General features: G+C 31.3%; 2 protein-coding genes across 5 annotated transcripts; both read right to left on the minus strand.

Annotated features, from left to right (window-relative positions):
* Positions 1-2,775: 2,775 nt before the first annotated feature.
* LOC106665546 (cyclin-G-associated kinase) lies at positions 2,776-17,328 on the minus strand. Of its 4 annotated transcripts, XM_014392033.2 has the most exons (24): positions 16,887-17,321; positions 16,757-16,818; positions 8,462-8,521; positions 8,230-8,344; positions 8,028-8,167; positions 7,845-7,970; positions 7,560-7,785; positions 7,343-7,489; positions 7,196-7,280; positions 6,053-6,187; positions 5,798-5,990; positions 5,616-5,735; positions 5,424-5,557; positions 5,207-5,320; positions 5,034-5,139; positions 4,816-4,967; positions 4,568-4,749; positions 4,417-4,511; positions 4,150-4,359; positions 3,613-3,865; positions 3,430-3,546; positions 3,229-3,371; positions 2,993-3,166; positions 2,776-2,937 (listed from the first exon to the last, which is right to left on the minus strand). In XM_014392033.2, exons 1-24 carry the CDS (start codon positions 17,023-17,025, stop codon positions 2,848-2,850), a joined length of 3,318 nt encoding a protein of 1,105 aa, XP_014247519.1. In that variant the 5' UTR covers positions 17,026-17,321; the 3' UTR covers positions 2,776-2,847. The 4 variants fall into 4 exon arrangements, with proteins under 4 accessions (XP_014247519.1, XP_024081425.1, XP_024081424.1 ...); XM_024225657.1 differs by having other exon boundaries at positions 3,430-3,531; positions 4,816-5,139; positions 16,887-17,328; XM_024225656.1 differs by having other exon boundaries at positions 3,430-3,543; positions 4,816-5,139; positions 16,887-17,327.
* A 2,110-nt stretch (positions 17,329-19,438) lies between these two features.
* On the minus strand, positions 19,439-26,604 carry LOC106665547 (dnaJ homolog subfamily B member 12). Its single transcript, XM_014392037.2, has 10 exons — positions 26,586-26,604; positions 26,204-26,525; positions 25,865-25,954; positions 22,961-23,030; positions 22,718-22,863; positions 22,524-22,652; positions 22,330-22,460; positions 22,165-22,277; positions 20,948-21,111; positions 19,439-20,892 (listed from the first exon to the last, which is right to left on the minus strand). Exons 2-10 carry the CDS (start codon positions 26,334-26,336, stop codon positions 20,771-20,773), a joined length of 1,098 nt encoding a protein of 365 aa, XP_014247523.1. The 5' UTR covers positions 26,337-26,525; positions 26,586-26,604; the 3' UTR covers positions 19,439-20,770.
* Between the last annotated feature and the right edge of the window lie 248 nt (positions 26,605-26,852).

The following is a 26,852-nucleotide window of genomic DNA, read 5'->3' on the forward strand; positions in this document are numbered from 1 at the left end:
CAGACTGACCATCATGCCCAAAGAACTCACTTTCTGCCCTTCAACTTCTTGGGAAAACAAAACAAGAGGGGATTGAACAACGAACAGGCTGACAAACTAGCAAAAGACCTCCTTTAGACTAGAAAATCAGCACACCACAAAGCGGAAATGAACAAATCAATAGAGAAAGAAACGAACACACTGGATGAATTCACCAAGTGAAAAATAATCAAAGAAGATTCTCTGCCTGTAAATTATCAGTACGCAAACTGTAGTCACACCGGAAAAGTAACACTAATTCCAAGAAAAATTAATTACTGTAACATCGATGTATTCCTCATGCGTAACATAAGGCCAGTAGATCCCATGGTCATGGGTTTGATTCCCACCGTCGTCTCTGGACTTTTTTCTGATGCCTAAGAGGACGGTGGCCACACTTGATAGAAACTGATACAGCACTCATCAATGGAAGATCTGGGCCGGTGGGATCAGATCTCAGTGACATTCATTTTCTTTGTACAAATAATTCGTTTAGTTAATCAATCATTATTAACAACAAGGTTACCTTGAGGTACAGGGCATGAAGGTACAGAAGGAAACTCCAACTAGCCAAAGAAGCAGCCATCTGGCCCATGGAACTGTTAGTCAACGTGCTAAAATTGAAGGTGGAAAAAAAGCTTGAGAAAAGTCAAAAACACCAGGCAAACTCAGAGATAAATCTATCAAAACAGAAGGAACTACAAAAATGAAACATTCAAACAGAACATTATAATATAACATATTATAAGAACATTATATTCTACACTGGCCACTGCTCTTTTACTCTACCTAAGGATGGATAAAAGAGAAAAAGGAACACGCCGACGGTTAAGAGAAATTAGAAAAATTGGCACACTCTTTATAAATGTAGGTCGATAGTAGCTGCAACAATATTCAACTGACATAATGATATAATTGAATATTCAACAGAATTGAGATGGATAGCAATAGATAAACAAAGATGAGAGATATAAAATACATGGATAGCTAGAAGAGCTATTCTGCAAAATTTCTTTGTTCGACCAACTCAGCTCCTCGAGAGATAGAACGAGCTGTCCCGTGCCTTCCCAACATTCCTTCCACGAGACACAAAATTCAAAATGTATGAGTTGCCTTAACAGTCATAATAATAGAGGTTCCAAATAAACCTAAAAAAAATCCCCTAGTTGATATGACCCTAGTCAGCCCTCCTTCACTCCCTTCAACTGAGATATAGTTTACAAATTTGTTACAATAATCCGTTAACATTCGTGGGTGTTTGGTTCCAGAAAACTGCCAGAATGTTAAATCCGCAAATGTTGAGTCTATTTTCCTATGCTGTACGGAGGATTATGTTCCATGACGCCAAAAATTGAGATACAATTTAGAACTAAAAAAAGTTTATTCAAAATAAACGTAATAGAAGACATAACAATGTTTGAGTGTTTGAAAGGGTATAGAATATAAAATATACACTTAGTTGGGGGCTGAAATGACCTAGATGTCGGAAGCCCCAGTTAAAAAAAAAATTGTTTGAACATGTTAACTGTTTTCACTGTTTGTATTTTTTGACATGCAAGATAAGAAATGACTATTAATTGTTCGCTGTTTCGCCGAATAATTAATTTCTTTAAGAATTTTCATATAAGGATTTGAAGTGGCCTCGACATCCCGTTTAAACTTAAAACTTCGATTTAAAGATGGGTCCATTGCTTTTTTAATAAGTTGGTCCCTCAAGGTTAAATTTCCCTGAGCTGTTTTGAGAAAAAAAGCTTTGGTCTGCATAAAAATTTTAAAATGTAACGTCCAAATTTTTATTCTTTCATAAAGGATGTTTTTTTTTTGAAGAAGAGGCATTTTGTGACACAAATTCCACGATAGAATAAAACAAACTGAGAAGAAAGAAGGAACAGAATGAAAGCAAGCAAAAGTTTTCTGAGAGTTAATTAGAGCCTTTAATCCATTTTTGAAATACAAAAATATATATTTTTTGCAAATAAAATTGGACTTCTGGATATGCCAAAACTTTCCTCATTTTTTCATATGTGAATAGTGAAAACCGCTAGTGTTAAGGGATTAGTGTATTTGAATTACACAACAATAAGGTTTTCTTATTAAAAATAATAATTAAAGCTGGGATTGAGTGTAGATAAAGCCATCAATCAATTAAATGAAATAAAGTATATTTTATTTTTCAACAAAGATATTTTTTATTTTAACATCTATACATAGTCAGTAAAATATACTTGTCCCGATTATCAATAAATCGTTGCTATTTATATAATTTATTATTGATATTATATACAGTATTAAACAATAAATTAAAAAAATATCCCTACACTACTAATTGATGTAAAACAAATGAAAATTTTGCTCAATGAAAAGGAAAAACCTAAGATTACAATATATACATAAAAAAGTTGTAAAGTATATCACAATAGAAATTAATTGGAATGTCCAAATAATATAAATAAAATTAAAGCTTAAATATGACAAATTATGGATTAAGTGTAATTTAAAAAAAATATACAAAACAAATGCAATCTCACACATACCACAAAAAGTAATTTTTGTTTTCTTTTTTGAAGATCTGATCACAATCTTACTTAGCATTTTATAACTTACATAATTATTGCTTTTTTTATAACAATTAATAGTACAATTTATGGTAATCTAGTGGAATATTAAAAAGAAAGGTGTATTGGGTAGATTGGGATTGTTTTCGTTTAGCAGAAGTCTTCTACTTTAGATTGTTTAAAAATAAAACAAATGCATAGATAATTTTTCTTTAACCTTAAGTACCTAACTTTCTTTGGTAGTTATGTTGTGCAGATATTCAGTATAGAACTTCTAAGCCATTTCCTTTTCAAACTCACTCCATGCGTTGTTTAATTCCATAAAAATCATTTTAGCTAAATTCTCATTGGGTGTGCCTATATGCTGCAAAAAGGAAATTATTTCAAACAAAATTAATCTTTTATTGTTATTTAATTACCTTATCAGGGTGAACTGCTATACAAGCTTTTCTATACGCTTTTTTAACGTCTGCTGCTGACACAAGTTGATGCATGTAACACTGGGGCCATTTTGCCTCTGACCACAAGACGGTATGTAATGTTGTTAACAATGCTCGTATGTTTGTTGTTTTTCCTTCGCTCCAGTCCAGGACCTAGAATTAAAACATTGTTATATTTGTTATAATAAAATTTTTAAAATTAAAAATATTTGTACTTTTAATTTTTCCGGGTCTGTAACTTTAGCTTTATCTTCCCTTCGCATTTGGTTTATTGTTAAAGGCCCTGTCTCCTTTTTAGCTGTGAATGTGTATCCTTGGCTTCCGAGTAGATCACCAAATACATCTTCAACTTTTTTACCTTGAATAAACGCTTTGTTAATATGTGTTAACAATCTATGTAAAAATATATAATTTACAAGGTGATGGCTGAGTAGGAGGCGGTTTTGCTGATTCAAAATGCGATCGGCTGTAATTCGCTTCTGAAGGCGTCTTTGCCGGACTGTTTGCATTGCTCATTGCTTTTGGTTTTACTACTGAAATGACACACATTGATTTCTTAACTTTTCACAAGGGAAGAGTTCTGAAAGGGAAATGTTTACCGAAATCATCCAGTATGTCGGAGTGCAAGTTGGGAGAGCTGACGTTTCGTTGCATGGATGACGGAAAACAGCCCAAGTTGTTTTTGTCTTGAAAACTGTTACTTAACCCGTTCGTGTTTAAATTGAGAGTTTGCAAATTTGGCATTGTAGGTTGAGCAAAATTCCCAAAATTGGGTGTTGGGGTTGGGGTGGTGGTACTTGTCATGTTTAAATCGCCCCAATCATAAAGAAGATTGTCACTTTTTGGAACGTTCTAAAAGAAAAAAACACATGAACACATTGATCTATTTTCCATTCATATCATCAAGTTTTGACAACATCATGTTTTAAAGGCCACACTGGCTGAGATCGCTAATAAACCTGATCCCCAAATTAGACATGTTCTTAGAATCTTCTTTGATAATGAAAATTATAAAAGTAGAATAAATTTAAAATAGTAATTATGCTTAAAAGGTACTTAAAACCTTCTTTTGTGACAGGATACTTTTATTTTTAAATTACAAATTGACAAAAAACTTAGAAACTATATCCAAATACCTTTTGTCCATTGGATGGTTGTTCTCCAAAAAGCTGTTCTGTTGCAAAGGGTTCAAAAAGAGGATTTTGGAGGTTTGGAGTGTTTATGAATGGTTTTTCATTCACTTGTGGATCGGGTTCTGAACCAAGATTAAGTAAATCATCTGTTTTGACGCCGCTTACTGAATTCAGGTTCAACAAGTCACTAGTTTCTTTTACATCTACATTCGGCTGTAAGCAAAACAAAAATTTAGATTTCAACTTAATCTAGAGGTGCACTTTATTTACCTTCATCTGTGGAGTGACTGGTGGTGGACGGGGAGGTGTTGGTCTTGGAGGAGTAGGTCTCGGCGGTGCTTTTTTTGAGCCATTGTTCTTCGGAACTGTAAATTTAATATAATTAATAAATATATTAAATAAAAAACTTTAAAAAATTTACCAAATGAATCTGTAGTTTCATCAGCTTCAAGTTTAGAATTGAAGAGTATATTTGGATCAACTTTTTGATGCTTCGCCCACGGTGCGATGGTGACTGTTGGATCCCCTGCCTCTTCACAGTTCAATGTAACAATTAGATTGTCTTGGTAATACTCAGGCGATTCAACATCATCTAAATCTCCCCTTTAACATTTTTTTGAAATAAATAATACTAATAATGACATATCTCTATTAAAAATCAATTTTTACCTTGTAAATATAAGAGTATTATCATTAACAAAAGATGAATTAAATTGTAATTTAAAGATTTTAATTGGTGTCACCCTCGTGAGGACTTGTCGGGCATGATATACTACTAAAGTGATATCTCCACTCACCGAACACCTGACAGGCAATACAACCTGAAAATTTGCTATTAGTATACATTCTATGCATAACGTATTAATAGTAATACTAAAATATTTAACCTTCCCATGTGATACAGTAAAAACCACCATCCTGTCGTATTCATCGATTGTGGTGAAAACTTTGTCCTCTCCTTGAAACACCTCAACATAGGGGCGACAACCATCTCTAAATAAGGAAAAAAAATTACTTACTATTTTTTAACTCAATGAGGGTGAGAAAATAAATAAAATACCTGTTTTTGTTGAATAAAGGTACTGGCTGAATCACAATATTCATAATTCTAATTTTACTACAGCTCAAAGTCGGTTGTGGGTCTGCAAGCACTTGGGTAAAATATTCCAAATATCTAAAATTTAAATGAATTTGTATTGTCGCATATTTGTCAATTGGTTATTTGCAATTATTGGCTTTTTTTGCAAATAATATTTAAATAACTCTTGATAAAGTACCTTATTTGAGAAGGTTGAAGGTTCGGTGGTGTTCTTTTAACAGCATATAACTGCAAGGCATCCTGTGGTCTAGATACAAAACCTACATAAAGGAGAAAAGCGCACACCAACATTGCTGAGCTACGTCTTCCATCCTAAAATATCCATTTTTTTAAAAAAGTCCATAAAACTGCTTATTCCAAAATGACTCACTGGACAGAGCACGAAGCAAACATTTGTAGACTGGCTTTTTAAGAAATTATGCATATGCTCACACAGTGTATAAATAGCTTGAAGTGAAGGGCATCGCTTACTCCAACCGCATTCTACTATCTGAACATTTATTTTAAAAAAATCAATGTCAATAATTTTTTTTAAAATAAAAATTTTACTACCGAAGAATTAGGAAAACGATGTAATGGAAGAGGAGCTGTTGAAAGATTGAAGATTATGCAGTTTGACAACGACTGCCTTGATTCGACCATAAACCTAAGATCCTGAAGTGTATCAGGTCCCTCTGTATAATTTATAACGCATATACGAGACGTGATATAACTCGCTGCCATCTCCTCTGTTCGCACCATGGTCCTTATACAGAAAACGCAGGTGAACAAATAAAATAAGATTTATTATTTAAAAATTTTACTCACTGCTGGACAGACTGGACAACTTTGGATGATGTGTCCTTCAAGTTTTTTAGAAAACTTCCAGCCCCACCTCTTATTTGGGAGAACAATCCACCACTACTAGGAGTTGGCTGAGCCGGAACATTGGGTGGTGGTGGCCTATAAAATGTACAGTTATAAAACTTAAGAAATATAAATAATTTCTAGCTTCATAATCTGTGATCATTATGATCTACCTAGTCTCACTGGTTTTGTCCGTCAGGCGCATTTCATCATTTTGTAATATTCAGTCTGTATGTCATTTTTGTCAGCTGAGTCCCTTTTGTTTCTAAAAAGAGAAGGGGTAAAACTTGAAAAGGGGTTGTGATTTTCTTTATAAAGAAACCCCTACTATAGTGAAGAGATTTTTATATGCTGATTCGAAATATATATATGAAAACAATTCTACATAAAAAAGAAAACTATAAGTTCTGATATTACAAGATTTTTTAGTTCTGTGGAGGGTAGAATTTGAAACATAATATGGGAACATTTATAATTGATCTGAGGACTTTACTGAAAGGATTGGAGACACTGAATGTTAAAAGGTTCAGCAGTTCCCTACTATTCCGTATGTACAAATCTAGTATATAGTAGCATTTTATAGATGGAAGTTTGTTTTTCGTCGATAGCTTGGACTATTGTCCTCTAAGTGTAGAGTAGACTGTAGAATTTGCTTTGGAGTGTAAATGTGACAAGGACGCACTTGTTTTAATTTATTTTCCACAATAAGTTTCTGCAGATCTTTCGAAGCAATTACAGGATCAGGATTAGTGTGTCCAGCAGAGTGTGAGGAGGAAGGTAGGTTTAGTGGGAATATCTGCAGTCTAAGTACACTGCCCTGTGGCACACTCACGTCAGAGAGCAGTATTTGGAGTAATCCAATTTTTATTGGACCCAAAAGAACTTGTTCTGTTAGAAAAAAGTGGAGGATTAAGTAGAAGTTGTTTGGAACAACGCACATTAATTTGTATAGGAGGCCCTTGTTCCATGTGCAGTCAAATGCTTGTGCAACATAAAATCTTTATAAATCTTCCTGTCTAAATATTATGTGTCTGTTTAAGTTTCCCTAAGTTTCCAAGTATGTCCATATTTTATCCTAATCCACATTTGTTTGAAAATAGATACCTTTGTACTGGACTATGGGATCTGTTTAAAGCAGCATTGTTTGAAATATTTCTAACAGGACTAGAATTAACATTTTCATTAGCACCTGAAAAATAAAAATTTATGAATATCAAAAACAAAATCTCCTTGACAATGTAATTTCTTTACCTGTGTTACTAATATTATTTGGCTGCAATTTATCTATAACTATAGGATCTAATGGGTTTATTTGTTGGGTCTCAGCAACAGAAGCAAGCCTATCTAAAATTTGTGTAATTGTCAATCTATTACTTGGCTGGACGACCAGACAACCACCTAAAATTAATATAGATAGTTTATTTTTTATCCCTGACCTTTATTACGATTAAAATTTTTAAATGCGTACTTATTATGCTATGGAAGCATCTGTACTTCGAGTCAGACGATGGGATATTGTAATTGGCATTTATTATTCTAAGATTTGATGAATCCTCAAATGGATGTTTTCCAAAGCAAAGGAAATAAGTGAGACAACCAAGCGCCCAAATATCAGCAGCTGTACCTATCTCGGCATTCACCCAGGTGTCTATCATTTCAGGAGCTCGGTACATAGGTGTTGTACACATGTTCATCTGTTTTACATTTCAATTATTATTATTTCAAGAAAAAATCTAACTGTCTCAAAATATACCTTATCTTCAAGTAAAAATCGTTGTTGAGCACTCCATGAGTTGTCTGGGCGAATTATGTGACTAGTCGCACTTCCAAAATCACAGAGTTTAATTTTCCCTTCGCTGCTTAATAATAGATTTTCAATCTAGACAAAAAAAATACAGATTAAATGTTTATTTTAATTGAAAATTTATGTTTTAACCTTTAAATCTCGATGAACAATTGGGGGAATCTGACTGTGCATGTGATGTACAGCTTTGCATGCCTGCCATAAAATTTTTGTAACTATTTCAGGAGGGAAACCCACTGTCGACTGTTTCCTCAACTGTTCAAGACTCCCACCTGAAAGGGTTAAATTTTTAAATCAACTCAGTAAAATATTTTTAATTATTTGATTAATTTACCAGGACACAATTCTGTTAGAATTAAATATTCGCCCATGCCATGTTCAGTTTTTGAATCATCAATAAAAGAAGCGCCATAAAATTGAATTACATTTGGGTGTCCAGAGAGCTTTTTCTGATAAGTGTATTAAGGTTTATTTTATTTGAAAGGTTGAACTAATCAAAATTTTTTGCCAAATGTCAGGCCTTGTTTAACAAAAATAAAAGCCAATTATAAACAAGTAAAGGATACCAAAATGTTTATTTCTTGGATGATGGTTTGTTTAGTCTCTTCATCGGCTGCCATAAGTCGCTGCAAACATTAACAATTCAATTTGTTAAATATTAATGAAAATTTTGACAAAAAAACAAATGTATTGTAAAACAAGTAAATTCAATAAAAATTGTATGTACTTGTAAACAAATTTAAACAATATATGAACAAGTTTGTTCCATTACTTGTTGCCAATATGAAAATATTTTTTTAATTCTGTCTTCTCTGAGCTTATCCTGAATGAATCAACCTATCAACGAGTATTCTGCAATCCTCAAATGAAATAAAGTGTTTTTCCCATTATTAGAGTTTTGCAGAGCCTGGAATAAATGAAAATCTGAGGGGTAATGTCAGGCAAATGTTGGATGGGGTACCATCCCAGCCAAGTTCCGAATTGGCTCTGGCCTGTTAGATCGAGCAATGTTAACTAGTCGATTCTAACAAGTCTAAATTATCATTTTTCTCGATCTAACAGACTTAACAGGGTTAACACAAAGATCGTGAATACCTGTAATTTCTGCCCACCTGCAACACATGCAGGGGAATGTTATCCTGGTGAAAAACAATCCCCTTGCAATTAGCCAATTTAGGCCATTTCTGGTCAATGGCTGACTGATTATTCCAATTATGTGCCGTATACACTAGAATTAACCATTTGGTGAACGAAAGATGCTTGTAATAAAGCACCCCCATCTAATTCCATCAAATTCACATTTACCTTTTTGAAAGAGTTGTTAGCAGTGGCTCACTGCGTTTTCCCCAGCTTTTTTTTTTTTTTTAAATCTCTAACTAACATTGTTATAAGGACCCTCCTTTTCATCCCCAGTCAGAATTAAAAGTTTTAAAAAATTTTTAAAAAAGAGAGTAGTTTTGTTCCCTGTGATGTCTCGTGTGTTATTTGTAACAAGTTTGAATTTGTTCATTATCAGCAGTTGAAGGACAACCAGAACAATTTGAGTCTTCTACATCAAAATGTCCGTTTCAAACCAAGCAACTACACTTTCTCCTAAAGCATCATCACTAAAGATCGTAAAATCAATTTTTTTCCAAATCCATTTTGATTATTATTTTTTATTATTAGCATTATTTACTATTTTTATAATTCGCTTCAAAGTTTTGAACTTTTTTTAATTTTCCCAAGTAATTGTTTTAAGTTCAACATGTCCCGATACTCCCTGTTCCATCAACTGCTTATGTCTCACTTCTTAGTCTTACTTCAGTGCAAAAGCAAATAATAAATAATACAAATAATAAGAAAATAATAATGCCTGAATTTGTAGTGCCAATGTTCAAATGTGCTGGCATCCCGGAACTGAAGACTGATGGTAAAATTATTTTTAAAGATGAGTGAGTCTTTTCCCTTTTGAATTACATTCTGGATGACAGAAAAAAATTAATTGTTGTACTCTATTGTTATTAATTTCTAACTATTTAAAGCTATATAATATATTGATATAATTGTACATTAATTTGTTTATTGCATTTTGTTCTTTGATGCATAGTTTATAAGCTATAGTTTATTGTCATTATCTAGTTGTATATTTTTAAATTTAGTTATAGAATTTAATTGCATATTTATATTGAGTTTAAAAATGAGCATAATCGATTGGTTATAAGAAACAAACAATTACATTATAAACAATAATTTATTGAAGTAGATAATAGCAGTCAGGAATGATGTATTTTAGAAAAACACCTTTTTCATTTTTTGCCATTGTTTCCAACTTTATTGATCATCTTCAGGGCCTGGATGAATTACATTGGAAAAAAAATTGTACAACACAGATGTCCAATATATGTTTTGTGATTTACACAAGCCCTAAAAGATGACCCGAACAAAGGTCGAAACATCGACAAAAAAAGGTGTTTTTCTGAAATACTTAATTTCTGATCATTCCTCACTATTTCAAAAAATTATTGAACAATTGGTTGCCAAATAACACACTTTATGAACAATGTTAAAATTTTTACTAAGTTAAATGAAATTTTTACCTTTATTACACTTTTTTGCACATTCTGAGGTTTTTATTTCTCGTTTTGAGGATTTTTATTGAACAAAAATCCAGTCTTCAGTCATTAGATCACAAATTTTCTGATCACAGGCAGAGCTGATTTTAAATTAGCAAAACTCCTTGTAAAAATACAAGATCTCTGACTAAACTGACAAAAAAATAAACCTTTTCAATGAAGCAAGCTAAGAGATTTATAAATCACTCAAAACAAAAGGCAAAGGAACTTCTCTACCTCAGCAGGTAAGATTTTAGAAAAATTATAACCCTCTTTAACCGGCCACTGCTCTCTTCTCTATCTCTTAAGAAGATGGGCAAAGCTGACTCTGCGAGGAGGAACCAAAGACATCAGCACATTCCATTGTGAATATACAATACAGCCACTTCAATAGGGCATTTCTCTTACCAAAGGAGGTTGGTAAAGGGGCACCAAGAAAACTTTTAGTTTTATAAGAAAAAGTTCACTTTCCACTGTAAGCTATAGGGGTTCCACAATAGATCTGCTTAGGTCGCAGTGGATTGTCATAATTCTGCATCAACCCCCCCCACCTTATATTTTAAAAAATTTCTTTTCAGAGCGTGTAAACAATAATAGCTAAATAATTATTTTTTCAAAATACAAGAAGGATAAAACCGAATTATTGAAAAATGCTACTTACTTATACTTCAAGCCAATACAAAATGTAAACATATAAAATTAATTGAACTATTAATATTTGAACAATTATTGTTAAATTTGTAATTTGTTATAAACAGTATAGATTGGAAATTTATTTTTACCAACTACAACACATTTGTCATGACTCATAAATTATAATAATTTGTTAAGAAACATTATATTAAAAATAAATATTTTTGAAGGGGCTGAGGACTGATAAATGTATTGCACACAAAAACGTTACGTCGAGGCGTATACCCTGAAGTAAACTAATCAATTTTTGGGTCATTGGTTAATTTTTAACAAGCCAAAGAGGTCAATGATTCCCGTGTTACAAAGAACATGAACAAAAACTTCAAATACACAAAACTAAACTTCTTTCTGTTGTTTTGTTCCATTTCATTGGATATAATTAATGTATGTGTACATTATTTATTTATAATTTTAATATTAACATAAGTGCTTAATGTTTAATTTCTTTATTTTTTAATTATTCATAAGCAAAACATTTACTTTAAAAGGAAAAAATAATTCTTGTGTGTAAGGCAGAAAATTTTTTAAGTTCTTAAAAAATAACAGGAGCTTAGCTTAATTCTCACAATTTAATAAATAAAACCTCAATAAATAATAGTTCAACCACGCATCACTTTGTTCGATGCAGGTTTAAACAGTATTAAATTCTTGTACCTTTCTAACCAACATCACCTAAATAACTAAATTAGGAAATACTCCATGAAAGGATTTTTAATGTAGTCCAGTTTTAAAGCTGTATGTTTGTTCACACTGGCACAAACAAACATGACAGTATGGACAAAATAAAATTAATTATATATTGTTACTTAAAAACCTTCACTGATCCAATTACTTAATTTGATTTGTTTGATTTTAAATTACAATAGGCTTTTTTATACCTTAATTTTCGCCAGTCATAGTGATCTGTTTTGTACAAGTTATATTTTTCATATAATACTTTCATTATACACATTTCCGGGGCAAAAAATACATTTTTATTAATTTAGTTAATGAAATGACAACATATATTGTAGATTAGCTTATTTTTATTAAAAATGTTGCATCTTTTTAAATATCTTGTTGGTTTCTTTTTATATGACCTGAAATATTGTAAAGATTTTTGTATGCTGAAGAGGAAGCGTTATTTCAAAATAAATATAATTTATTATATTAATCAGCATATGTTTAGCAGTCATTGATGGTATTAATTATTTCAATTAATAATACTTTTTATCTAAGGTCTTGGTTGAGATGAAAATTAATATAATTTATAATTTATATAAATAATAATTATTGTTTAAGGAATTAATTTTATAAATATTATCTAATTTATAAAAATATAATTTATAAAAAAAAACAACTATATATCTTTTGTATGTATGAATTATTTACGGGCTGACAAACATCAAGTGGTCATCACCGACCCTCTGTGTTTTAAACAGATAATTCTTCGAGTTTCTTTTTTCTTTTCTTTCACACATCTTTGTCACTGACCCTCAGATATTTCTCTCCTGTTTTTTAACTTGCTACCTTCTTAAGTTACCTCAGGTTGTCAAATTATTATTAAACATACAAACACATAAAGATTTTAATGTTTCCCACCGCCCCCAGAAACACCACACCCGGGGAGTGAGTAGAGGAAACCCCATAATGACCCCGAAAGGTTGTATCTGTTTTTCATAAAAAAAGAAATTGACAAGATATATAACAGAAATACGTAGTTAATAAAATAAATGGCAATTGAATTAATTGTACTGAAAAATGAACCAATGTTGGGTGTTGTTCTTCGTAAATATAAATTCTACAAGTATACTTTGCCTTTTTTTTTGTTTAATTTCAATGTGATGTGTTGAATACATTGGTGTATGATCTGGTTAGGCGATATTTGAAAAAAATTGCCCCGATGTAATCTTCACTTATCTGTTTTTATCAACAAATGTATTTTAGTCCGTCCTGTTCATTATTTCATTCAATAAAGCCAACGATCAGTCTCTTAATGAAGAGACAAACAAACATAAATAACTTGTCAATATTCCAAATTTACAACGCTGACCTGAATTTTGGCCTAAACAATGTTATTATATTATATTGATCCGTGTATGTTTAGTGGTCATAATTGACCATGTTAATTATTTCTATTAATTGTTCTTTTTATCTAAGATCTTAGTTGAGATGAAAAACTTAGTAGGATTCGAACCCATGAATTGTGACACTAACTTTTACAATTCAATCAAGATAAAAAGAATAATTAATTGAAATGTTATTTATAAATTGTTATTTATATTTCTACAACACAAAATGATATATGGCTCATCTGTAGATAATGTATATTACATACTGTTTTTTTATTTATCCATCTAATATTAATTTGCATTTTTTGTTTTGAACAAATTTATGTTGAGTCCTTAAACCCTCTCTTCTCTATTCTACGTGTATTTTTAATGTTGTCGAAGTTCATTCATGCTTGAAACAATAGAATCATCCTTAAAAGAAGAATGGCACACCTCAAGATGATGTCACTGCTCAACCTGGTAATTACTTATCTAAAAGAAAGGTGTTAACTTTACATGGTTAACCTTGGTGACTTTTCTAATCCAACCAAAGCTATTTTAAAAATTTCAAACAAGGATGCAGCAAAATCAAATATTAAGACTTTATCTATTTTCACTGAAGGCCATGTTAATATATATTATATTTGTAGAGCTGATGTCAATCAACATACAATAAACACATGGAAATTTTTTCCAATGATTCAACTGTCGATTAACACAAATGTGGTCATGGAACAAAGAAATTGTAAAATTATTAATATCTACACTATAATTTTTTAGGGGGATTTTAGAAGGATGTTAATAAAAAAACATTTGAATAATTTTGCATAGCCAATTATCTATTATATAATTAAAATCTGACAACCCCGTCAAATTATCCAAAATCAGGCCAACAAGAGCTTTGGGGAAAAAAAAAAAAAAAAAGCAAATGACGTACAATTTCTTCCTGTCATAATAAACAAGAAATGAAAATCCTGCCACCTTTATGTACAAATATCCACAGACTCCACAGAGGAGATCAACACATGCAAATTTTCCTCCCAAAACCATAAAACTTTATCATTGAATATCTCAGCAGTGAATTCATGTATATTCAAAAAATAAATTGTATTTGTATTCTGTGGTGGGAATTTTCATGAACTTTTTTTTCTTGTCACTTTTTATTGCCTAATGCAATGTCTGACCTCAGACTCTCTACACCTGAGGTGGTAGATTCCTGAGGCCTGCCAGTAAACTACAAAAGCGGTACTGCGAGAAGTGATAGGCTCAACTCTGTACAAATGTGTGTGTATACGTGTTATATACATTCATGTCCAGCTTTGAGCTTTATGTAAATCAGCAGCAATCTATCAAAACAAAGAAAAGAGACTTATGAGGAAATTATTTAATAGTTATGCTTTTTAAAATGCTACGCTTAGCACAAATATAATATTTATTTGTTTTTATTAATTATTAATAGATATCTAAAATAGTTTTTAGGATAATGTAGAAACAGCTGAGATGAAAAATTAGTGTTACAAGTGGGACTCAAACCCACAACCTACAGATCAATACCCAGCACTTGTACCATTTGAACTATCTTGACTTCGGAACTCGAGACATTAACTCCTGATCTCACCCGACTAGTATTTACATTTTTTCTCAATTTAGGTCCCTTGTTAATAATCCCCTTAATAAACATTATGGCATCATATAGCTGCTCAATGACATTATCAATTAGCTAGCAGGAACTTCTCATAGGCGGACCATCAGACACTACAATTATGCTTATTAATTATTTAATACATATTTACAATAATTTTTATGATAATGTGGAGACGGTTGACATGAAGTATTAATGTCACAAGCAGGACTCGTACCCACGATCTATGGATCAGTACCTGGCACTTCTACCATTTGAGCTATCATGATCTTGGTTCTGGAGATACCAACTCATCTCAACCGATTGCTACTTACTGTTTTCCCTCATTTTACACCAATTATCAAACATCGTGCCATCATTTAGCTGCTCAATGACATTATCAATTGCTAACAGGAAAATAACATCTTGCAGGACCATCCACATTACAACTATTCTTATTAATTATTTAATAGTTATATAAACTAGTTTTTAGTATAAGTAGAGAAAGTTGAGAAGAAAAATTACTGATCAGTGCCCTGGCATTTTTACCACTTGACCTATCATGATTTCGATCATCAAGGCACCAACTCATCTCAACCGACTACTATGTACTGTTTTCTGTCATTTTGTGCCAATTATCAAACATCATAGCATCATATAGCTGCTCGATGACGTTATCAATTGCTAACAGGAAATTATCGATCCAGTGGGACCATCATATATTACAACTAATCTTATTAATTATTTTATAGTTATCTAAATTAATTTTTAGGATAATGTAGAGAAAGCTGACATGAAATATTAATGTCACTAACAGGACTCAAACCACGACCAATGGATCAGTACCTGGCACTTCTGCCAATTTAGGTATCATGATCTTGGTTCTTGAGACACCAACTCATCTCAACCGATTACTATTAACTGTTTTCCCACTTTTTACACCAATTGTCAAACATCATGGCATCTTACAGCTGTTCAATGAGATCAATTAGCAAGCAGTAAAATAACGATCACTTGGGACCATCACACATTACAACTATTCTTATTTATCATTTAATAGTTATCTAAACTAGTTTTTAGGGTAATGTAGAGAAAGCTGAGATGAAAAATTAGTGATCAGTACCCTGGCACTTTTACCACTTGAGCTATCATGATTTCAGTCATCGAGGCATCAACTCATCTCAACCGACTACTATTTACTGTTTTCCCTCTTTGTACACCAATTATCAAACATCGTGGCATCATACAGCTGTTCAATGATATTATCAATTAGCAAGCAGTAAAATAACCATCTCATGGGACCATCACACATGACAACTATTCTTATTAATTATTTAATAGTTATAAAAACTAGTTTTTAGGATAATTTAGAGAAAGCTAAGATGAAAAATTAGTATCACCAGCAGGACTGAAACCCACAACCTATGGATCAGCACTCCGGCTTTTTTGTCACTTGAGCTATCGAGACACCAATTCATCTAAGCCAACTGTTTAAATTTGACGTTTTGATGTAAAAAAGAGGCAAAATTTAAATAGTAGTTGGCTGAGATGAGGAGTTGGTGTATCAAGGACTGAAGTTATGGCAGCTTAAATATTTGTTTAGTTTCAATTATGTTTGTTTTAAATAAATAATTGGTTAGGATTATAGTGGTGGCATCTGGAGTTATTTCTTTACACTTAATGTTCATTGTATGTTTTAATTTGTTTATACCTTCTTTTTCTACTTCATAAGAAAAAACGTTTTTGGTTGGCACTTTTGATCAATAGGAAAATGCTGAGACACGATTACCTATAGGAAACGAAGATTTAAAAAAAAAAAAAACAGGAAGTAAAGCGTTTCGTCTCGCTCTGTTTGGGATCAAAGGGCCGAAAGTTAATCTCCTTCATTCTACTTAATTTAATGTTTAAAATTTCTTTTCTCACCTTCAGAGCGTACTCTTTCCCCGAGTCGACCGCCTGGGCGAGGAAGACGAAGGAGAAGCCACCTGAAAAGGAGAAAATTTAAAAAACCAGGATGCAAAGGACGACGGAAAGGTCAAAAGTGGATTGCTACCTTCAGCGATGACTCTCTTGATCCTGATCTTGAGACTGTCCACCTCGACGATCCTTCCGACCAGGTCATTGCTGATCGCCGTCCCGCTGTTGCTGGTACTGCTGAAGTAGCCGAAGGCCGACTTGAACAAATCGGACATTGTTGAGATCCTTCGGTGTTATTTTAATTCCGGGCCGAATGGCATTTTATTCACGGTAAACGGCGATCCCGGTGGAGTCGAACGGCTCGGCCGATAAAGGTCTGATACCCAAAGACGAAGGGACTCCCACACAGTACGGGAGTGACAAGCCCAACAAAAACCCCAAATTCCCTACCATTGCGATTTTCACCACCCCCTCTCTTGGGACGTAGTGACTTTTTATCTGATTCTACACCCAAGCTGCTAGTGACGCTATAGCGGTAGATCCATGGAGCTACACCATCTCTGTAATCGTCACTTTACAGCCATATTGGAGAAGCACCAAAACCCAATAATGCATCCACAAGTCTATCATTCAAAAAGATTAACTCATGCATATATTTTTTAAATTATACATGTGTATTTAACAAGNTAGTAGTGTGGCATTGTTCCACCAGGTTTTGGACTCGTTAAGGATCCATTTTAAGATATGTCCTCTTTTGTGGGGTAGTGCTGATCATACGATTACTACAACAATTAAAGCAATTAGACATGGTAACTTATTACATTGGTTTACATCCTACTTACAAGGTCGAATGCTTAAAGTAAAATTAAAAGCATTTAGTTTTCCAGCAACTTCAGGAGTTCCTCAAGGGTCATACTTAGGGCCTTTTCTTTGTAAAATCTATACAATCTGATTCTTTTGAGTTACAACTTTTTAGCATTGATTTAAGAATATTCTTAAAAATTAATTCGGTTTCTGACCGCTTACAACTTCAACATGCCTTAATAAAATTTAATAAATGGTGTTCAACTCATAATATTCATTTGAATTCAGAAAAATGTTCAGTTCTGATTTTCCATAAAATAAAATATCCTATCAATTTTAACTATGCTATATCAGACTCGCTCCTAATTAGACATGCAATTGTTAAAGATCTTGGCATTATTGACAGTCAGATAAACTTATTTTTTTTAAACATGGGTATTTCGACTATGAAGTTATATAATCCCTTGGGGTGCTGGTATGTTTGAAAAAAAGCCAATTTGTAAGTATGTCCAGTTCAAATGCCGAGTCGCTGGACCTTCACCTTACAGTGATGAGCGCCGTGTCAGCACCTAAACCTTGCGGCCACTGACACATTTAAACTATTGCAAAAGCAAATAAATCTTTAGGTTTTATTACAAGTCTTACTAAACCTTTCCATGATCCAGGCACCTTAAAATTGTATACACTTACAATGTAAGACCAAAATTAGTTCGGTAGAATTTTTTGTTTTGTCTTTTAATATTTTTTCAAGCACCTTCCTTTTTTTTATTATTATTTTTTTTTTTGTGAGGGTATTTCAACTACAAGGTTATATCAACCCTCGGGGTGTCGATGTTTTTTAAAAAAAGCCCATTTGTGTCGTTCATATGCAGGGCCGCTGGATTCAAACTTGGATCCTTTAGCTTACAGTGATGAGTGCCGTATCAATGCCTAAACTGTTGTGGCCACTGTCATTCCCTGCCCCTTCCTTTATTTAATATTTGTGTACATCTTACTAATAAAAATATATGTATTATTCTAATTTCTTCATATGTAAGTTACTTAGATAGGTGGGATGTATCCAACCCATTTTACTGCACATATTATATCTATTAAATTAATTATAAAAGCGTTCATTTTATTTATTTTAATTATTTTTTATATTATTTCATTATTTATTTTCATTTTCAGTAACAATTTTTTTTTAATGGCTTTATGTTCTGTGCATATTAGCCAAAGACAATGTTATTATGCGTATTCGATTTTTGTTTAAATTGGGAATTAGAAGGCTGTACAGCAGTATATGAGTGAATCGCATTCAACCGCTCTGGTTAATGGAATTAAAGTAGCCTCAAAGTAAATAAAAAACAAAAATATTTACAGTTATATAACACAAAACCAAAAAAAGAAGTAATAAAATACAACAAACCAAAAAATCACTGACTACCGCTGTAGATTTTACTTAATACCCCGAAAGAATTATTAAAACGACAATTCACAAAGGCAAATAAACATACAATAAGCATAGAATAATACAATTTAACATTTCAACAAAATAATTTTAATAATCTTACATGTCAAATATTGATTTTACATATTACAACACTATAAATTTTTAATAGTAGATACTGTCAATAAAATGTAATAAAATCAAAGAAGAAAACAATATTTCATTCCATATTATGTATTTGATATTTAAAGAATTCCAACACACACAAACTCGTGTGCTTACAGTGAAAAAAAAGTGATTAAAAAAATGTATTGCAGTTATTTAGTAAACCATTTCATGCATACCAAAAAACAAAGTTTAAAAACAGCAAGGCAGCTTTTTAATTTTTTAAGGGGGGGAGGACAAAATAGGTACATAACGTTGTAGGGCTTTACACTGACTAGAATGTTCATGTGAAAAATATTTTTTTAATAAAGTTTATTGCAGACACTATTTATTTGTTCTTTTTTTACAGATTTCTAATGTCACAATACTTATACTTTCTAAATTTACCTCAAACTCTTTTTCTTTTTTTTAATCAAAATTTATGTGATATATTATTTTGTTTGATGTGAATAATACATTTTGTACATAATCCTTCACTTTTTAATAAGAGAAATCAAGTCATTGTAAAATAAAAACTAGTTTCAGTTTTCACCTTGCCAGTGCCTACATTGACAAAATTCTATTGCATTTTCAGATTTTCTAATCATTGTTCCATTTTATTCGATTCACAATGTATCATTTGTGAATTCATGACAATGGCAAGGTTTTGTTCAAATCTGATTGATATTTGATCAAACTTCTTTTATTATTAATTTAAAAATAGCAATATAATTGTATCAAAACATTTTTCAAAATTATTAATGCCTCCTGGCAACAATTTTATGCTTATACAAATCTCAAAAATTTATTACAATTGCTATTAGTTTGATTTTTTCAATTAAATTGTGTATTTAAAACTTTGTATAGAGATTATTTCATAATATATTTCTTATGTTTTATTTGGCTAAATTATATAACAATAAATAATATTTTGGTGATTGATACACCATATTCCAACAGCGCCTAATTTTAACGATTTATATTTATTGCTTTTAGCCTGACTGTTTAAAATATTCTAACAGTATTAAATTGTTTATTTTACACAGCACAAAATAGTTAATAATGTGGATATAATGGAACTTTTTAACTTTTAGATTATATAATTTGTTCTGTATAAGTGAGATCAAGTCAGAAACATTTTTTAGCGTGTGTTTTGTCTGAGCAAACAGGACGCAGATCTTTCTTGAGTTTCCATATTAAGAGGAAAAAAATCGTATTAAAGTGGGTTTACAAATATTTAATATATTGTGTAAGATTCCAACAGTGCACCAAATAACCAATTTTCTGTGAGAAGAAATCAGTTATTTACAAAAAAAAAGTGGTTGTATCTTTTTCTTATTTAACTCTATTTAAAATATCATAAACGCAACTATGACTATCACAGTAACATACAACAATATGCTAAACCAACAAATTTTAAAAATAAATAAAATAAATATTAAACAAATAATTTCTTGTGAATATTGAACAGCTTGAAAATTGTGTTCTTCTTTTTTAAAGAATATTTTCAATGGTAACTTTTCACTCATGAAATCCCATTACGTGGGATGATACCATATTGTAGCATAAGCTTGAATTGAAAATGAACTTCACCAGTTTATTAAAGGATTTTATATATATGTATGTTTCCTTAAATAATTTAATTAACCCCCTCTTAATCCATTCAGTTCGTGTAAAGTATCACAAGAAGGTGTTTTGATCTCTTGTGCCTTTTGGAAAAGCAAAGAGTCTCCAAAGTTCTTGGCCCGCCAGAGCATAGACTCACCTACAAAAATTAATAAGTCAATATTTACATTTCATCAGCGTAAATGGAAACTTACGGTATGTCTTTTCTCTGTAACACGAGTTTCGGAGGTTTGCAACGTATTCTTCTTCAACTGACGCTTCTAATTTTCTTATATTACCTTGATAGGTTGTATGGAAATTTTCTTTAACGTAGTAATGAATTCGCAAATCCTTTGTCATCCTAACAACTGGAAATTTACTGTAAAACAAAAAATAATTTACATACAATTTTAACGGACATAAAAAATTAAGACATTTTAAAAATAAAAACAATCAAGAATAAACTAAAGTCTAAAAACATGAAAGTGCAGTGCAAACAAGCAACAATTAAAATATGATACTGTCAGCTTCATTTCTTAATTTATCACAATCATCTCTGGCTATCACAACACCAATAGTTTTATTACAATATATAATAAAAGAAAAGTACTTCTTTGTTCAAGAAAGAGAAGAAAAAACAAATAATATTCACTCACCATGAAAAGCTCCACTAATCTAGATGCAATTAAACAATAATAGTGAGTTTATTAGTACACACCGGAAAAAGCATCTTTAACTGTTAACTATAAAAATTTATCTATCTGTAAGAAATAAAGTTATAAAGATAAATCTTTTAAAGCAATATTGTTTGTCACATGATCATTTATGATAAAATAGCAAAAAATCTTACATAGAAAATGTAAGTTTTACAAAAAAAATAAAAAATAAAAAAAAATTATACCATTTAGTGTTAGTAATAAATAGTATAAACATATAAATGAACGTTGCCCGAAACCACAATCCGTAAAATATGCTAATGAAGGTTTGAATGGATAGGAAGAAAATGAAGCTATGATGGCTTGTTTTATTTTGAAACATCGTGAAGTTTTGTTATTACAGAAAAACTACAAAAAATTAACAATAAATAATACTTATCTTACAATTTATTATTTTGATATTAATATATTTTCAAGTCTGTTCTGTATTATTCAAAAACACAAGAAATAATCAAATTATAGCCAGAAATGAAAGTGAATTTCACAAAGAAAAACAAAAAATCATTCTTTGGGAAATTAATTGCAAGGAAGGAAAACACATTTTTATTTATTTATTTTTTAAGAATGCCAAAGTAACAGTATAATACATACAAAGTAAAAAATATAAAGAGAAATATATATAAAAAAAACTTTATTAAGGTTTAAAAGTGCCCAGATGTGTGATTATTTAATGACTCTACTTCTTGGAGATTGTTAAAAAATACCTTTTGATTTACCTCGTCTGAGTTAGGCTGTAAACAGGATCAGAGACGAGTAGGGAGCTCATCATTGATAAAGCTATGAGTATTAAGACTGGCAACATCTGCATTAAAACGCTGTAGTTTGTTGTCTGAAAATGAACATAATTAATCTTAAAATAAACATAATAATAACATGCATACCTCTCTATGTGATGGTTGAGTATGCTGATCAGCTTTCCTCCACTGATTCCCCCTCCTGACATAAATATTAGCTGAACTGGGAAAAGCACCACCAAAGAACATGTTGAACAATTCTTCAGCCGTAACATCGGCTAAAATTAAAAAAATAATTTTTAATTTTTGAAAACGTTATTTTTTTACAATAATTTATTTACATTCAAATCCTCTAGTGTAACTTTCGGTATGTGTGTGTGTATGACGAATTCTCTCTTCATCAGAACCGAACATGTCGTACTGCTTTCTTTTCTCAGCATCAGTGAGAATGGCAACAGCATTTCCAATTGCTAAAATAACAATTTTGTTTTAATTAAAATTTTGTTAAATTTGTTTAATGAAATGGAAAATAAACCTTTAAATGCTTCTGCAGCTCCTGGGGCGCGGTTTTTATCAGGATGGAGATGTAGAGCCAGCTTTTTGTAGGCCTTTTTAATATCGCTGTCTGTGGCTTCTTTTGTAACTCCCAAAATTTCATAATAGTCTTTACATTTTTTTACCCTTTTGGAATATAGGGAAAAATTGCAATCAATATTTCATTTCATTGAGACAACTGTTTAAATAATAAAACAAAAATACAAGTAAACCATGTTTTTACCTTTTAACAGCTTCCAATTGTTCAGAGGTATACTCCGCTTCTTTAGGGATTCTTTCTTTTTTCATATTATCTGAAAGTGGTAAAATCAAATTACACCTTGATCTTATTTAAAAATGAATAGTGTATTTACATTGTCAATCAAAGTTTTGTACAATAACAGCTACTTTCGATTACACAAATCAAGATTATTTGTCTATTTTACAATGTGTTTGTGTTTGTACATGTGCATGCCCAGAGAAGTACAATTAAGTATTTCTCAATGATATTTGAAGTAAATAAAGAAATAAATCTGAAGATGAGTGTTTCAGCCTTTGAAGATTTTTAAACATGTTTATTGTAGCCCCAACGACAATAAATACCATTAAGTAAAAAAAATATTGATCTAGAAATGCAGGGTAAACAAATAACATTACAAAACAGTGAAATGAAGTATCACACTTTTATACTGAATACAATGGAAAAAAAGGAGAATAAATATAAAGAAAGACCACTATTTCGAAGAAAAAATAAATTATCCACGGTCGCAAGAGCTGTACTAGATCACCCATAAATGGTGGTTACAAAAAAGATCTTAGTATTTTAATTTTTCTCCCATTGTTCAATTGTACAATACCATTCCATATAGATTACTAAATTACAAGAATATGACAGCGCAACTGAATTAAATTTCTAACCATAAGTATAGAATACTTTAGTAAAAATGTAAAAATTACTACAAAAAATCAGAAATATTCCAGCTGCACAGAAGAGTGCGGATTTCACAATTACAAACAATTGACAGAGTTAATGTAATATAGAAAATATTCTGAAGCTTGATGTAATTGTCTTTTCAACAGGAAAGGGAAAAAAGCAATAATAATTTCTTCAATAAACTTCTAAAAACAACATAATCAAGAATTGTGCAGTTACTGAGTGTTTAGGGCATCTGACTTATTTACCATGCTAGTGGTTCTGGGTTCTAATCCAAGTGTAGCACATGGTTTTTTAATTGTGAATAATACGGAAAAAAAGCATTGGGAAGTGGTTTGATATGAGTTATATTTTCTATATAACAGTAATTACTTTACTTTTACTACCACAATCTGCACTGATACATCTACTGAATATAATTTGTTCAGATTATGAATTAACAATGTTTCAAAAGGATGGCTAAAGTTACAAAAAACAGCAAAAACAAAACATAAATATAGTCATGAATATCACAAAATTGTTCAATTGCTCATAACATACAAATGTACATAACAGTCAGTTCTATGGTTGTATATTTTGGTTTGATTTGATTTTGGTGATTGGAATGTCCACTATAAACTATAACTATACAGTAGACGTCAAAAAACTTATCAGTGAATTTAATTTGTTACATTTATTAATGTTATGTGGAAGTCTTGTTTATCTAATGTCACAGTCAAAAAGGCTACCTAAAAAATTAATACATTTCAAAAACCGTTCTTGTGTTCATGCAACTGCACACCAAACAGGAATATTATGTTGTTTTGATATGTAATTTTCCGAAATATAATGAAATTATCCTGAAATTTATGTGGTATAGTTTTATTTTTGATGCAAGGGATAAATTGAAATTAACATTTTGAAGTTGTGGACAAAAGAGAAAGTGCAAAATGAGCAAATTTAATCCTTTGATTTAATTTGCTTATTGAAATGGCCGCAATAAGCTGCAAAACTACGCAGCAGAGGAACACATCACATATGTATAAAACCTATCAGTGAATTTAATTTGTTAAGTATATTTGGGATTATTGATCCCATGTGGATGTCTTGTTTAACTATTGTTAATGTCAGAAAGGCTACACAAAAACATAACTAAATTTCATAAAACATGCAAATTACTATTCTTTCCATTGCACATCAGTCGTAGTGATATTTTGTTTGTAATTTTATGACATGGAATGAAATTATTTTGGAATTTATGTGGTACAGTATTATTTTTGGTATAAGGGCATTCTGAAGTTGTGGACTAAGGAGAAAGTACAAAAAGAGCAAATTCATCAGATAATTTAATTTTGATGATTTGTATGGCCTCGATAAACTGTAAACTACACAGTAGATAAATATCAGTGAATTTAATTTGGTAAGTAAGACTACATAAAAACCTAACTAAACTTCATAAATTAACAGTTGAACCACATGCAAACTACAATTAGTTCAATTGCATGTTAAACTGTCGTATAACAGTTTTTTTTAAAACTGTAATTTTGTGATACCGAATGGAATGATCCCGAAATTTATATGGTACAGTTTTATTTTTGGTGCAAGGGTAAATTTTGCAAGGTAGCATTTTGAAGTTGTGGACTAAAGGAGAGTACAAAAATAGCAAATTTATCAGTTGATTTAATTTCGGTGATTTGTATGGCCGTTATAAACTATACAGTATATACATATCTGTGAATTTAATTTATTAAATATATTAATCTCACATGGATGTCTTGTTTAAATAATGTTACTTTCAGAAAGGCTACATAAAAACATAACTAAATTTCATAAATTAACAGTTGAAACACATGCAAACTACAATTAGTTCTAATGCATGCGGAACTATCGTATGACTTTTTTTTATTTTTTAAATGTAATTTTATGATACGAAATGGAATATGCTGAAATTTATGTGGTACAGTTTTATTTTTGGCTCAAGGGTTAAATTGAAAGTAGCATTTTGAAGTTATGGTCAAAAGAGAAAGTACAAAAAGAGCAAATTGATTGCTTTGGTGTAATTTTAAGAAATGGAGTGACCACACCCATTTCAATTACAATTGATGATCTCCAATAATTTAGCTTTTGGAAAATTAAAAAATGCGGTTAAATGATGGAATACGCTGTCGGATCAAATGATACGTTCATTTTTAAAAGTCAAGATTAGCCAGTGATAACAGTCCAAAAGCTACTTACTGGAATGTGAAGGTTGAGTCGTTGTCGCTTCAGCTTTTGGAGTCGGATTAGTCGCGTGTTTGTTGAACTTGCGCAGGCTTTCCAACAAATCTAAAAGAAATAAAAGCACTCCAGTGAGGAATTTCCAGTTAAAACTTAAAAATTACTCCTTTTGCACATCACATTTGCCAAAGCAGTTTGTCACAGGTGAAATTAAACAAATGCAGGCCAAAAGGTCTTCAAACAAAAAAAAAAAAAAAAAAAAAAAATTCTAGACAGATAAGAACCTCAAATGAAGTTCGGCTCTTTTATTATTAATAAGTAAACCAATTCTTTAGTTAAGCCAGATTGGATAATCACCTTTGGCTTTTTGAGTCGAATAGAGTTTCTCGCTCTTAAGCAGGAATTTCTCGGCCTTGTCCCTTCTCCCAGCTAAAATGTACTCCTCGGCCAATTCAATACAACGGAACGCCTCGTCTTTGTTGCCTTCCATTCTTTGGACAAAGGATAGATTTAAAAATACAAAACTGAAAATAAATTAAAACTGAAACTGGCGAGGATCCCTCTCGAGACTGGGAATTCTTTAGTTTTCCTCTCGTCGAGATGAAAAATCACTGCTGGCAATATTGGTCAAGGTAGAACTGATCTCTCGACGGACCGTATCACTCCTGACATCGTTAACCTGCAAACCCCAGGTTTGAGAAAGGCTTGGAATCATTCCATACGCCTAAATCATTCTTACATATAAAAAAATAAATAAAAATAAAATGCTTTTAGAATTCATTCAAAGCCTTCTTTTAATTTCTTCTAGAACGTTTTCCACTCTTGTAAATTTATCCATTCGTATTTTCTCTTAAACACCAACAATCCAATGGACACAATCCAAAATTCTAAAACGATTCTTGCTTCTTCACAAGTAAAGAATCATTGGAGAAGGAATTTTTTAAAATTCGAAATCATCTTCTGAAGTGATATTTCCAAACATTTTCTTAAATTTAGCTATAGAAAT

The sequence above is a fragment of the Cimex lectularius genome, unplaced genomic scaffold (genome assembly GCF_000648675.2).
Source record: "Cimex lectularius strain Harlan isolate CLEC.00 unplaced genomic scaffold, Clec_2.1 scaffold37, whole genome shotgun sequence".
Taxonomy (NCBI): Eukaryota; Metazoa; Arthropoda; class Insecta; order Hemiptera; family Cimicidae; genus Cimex; species Cimex lectularius.

Bases quoted from the DNA above. Each gene is read 5' to 3' on its own strand.
- LOC106665547 (XM_014392037.2), bottom strand. From the start codon at position 26,336: ATGGAAGGCAACAAAGACGAGGCGTTCCGTTGTATTGAATTGGCCGAG. The intron at 25,955-26,203 runs GTGATTATCCAA...TATTTCTTTTAG, and splicing joins TTCGACTCAAAAAGCCAAAG to ATTTGTTGGAAAGCCTGCGC. The intron at 23,031-25,864 runs GTAAGTAGCTTT...TACCACTTTCAG, and splicing joins GACTCAACCTTCACATTCCA to ATAATATGAAAAAAGAAAGA.
- LOC106665546 (XM_024225655.1), bottom strand. From the start codon at position 17,025: ATGTCCGATTTGTTCAAGTCGGCCTTCGGCTACTTCAGCAGTACCAGC. The intron at 8,168-8,229 runs GTAAATTAATCA...TAACCCTTTCAG, and splicing joins TCTAACAGAATTGTGTCCTG to GTGGGAGTCTTGAACAGTTG. The intron at 7,281-7,342 runs GTAAAGAAATTA...TTTATTTTTCAG, and splicing joins AAATAATATTAGTAACACAG to GTGCTAATGAAAATGTTAAT.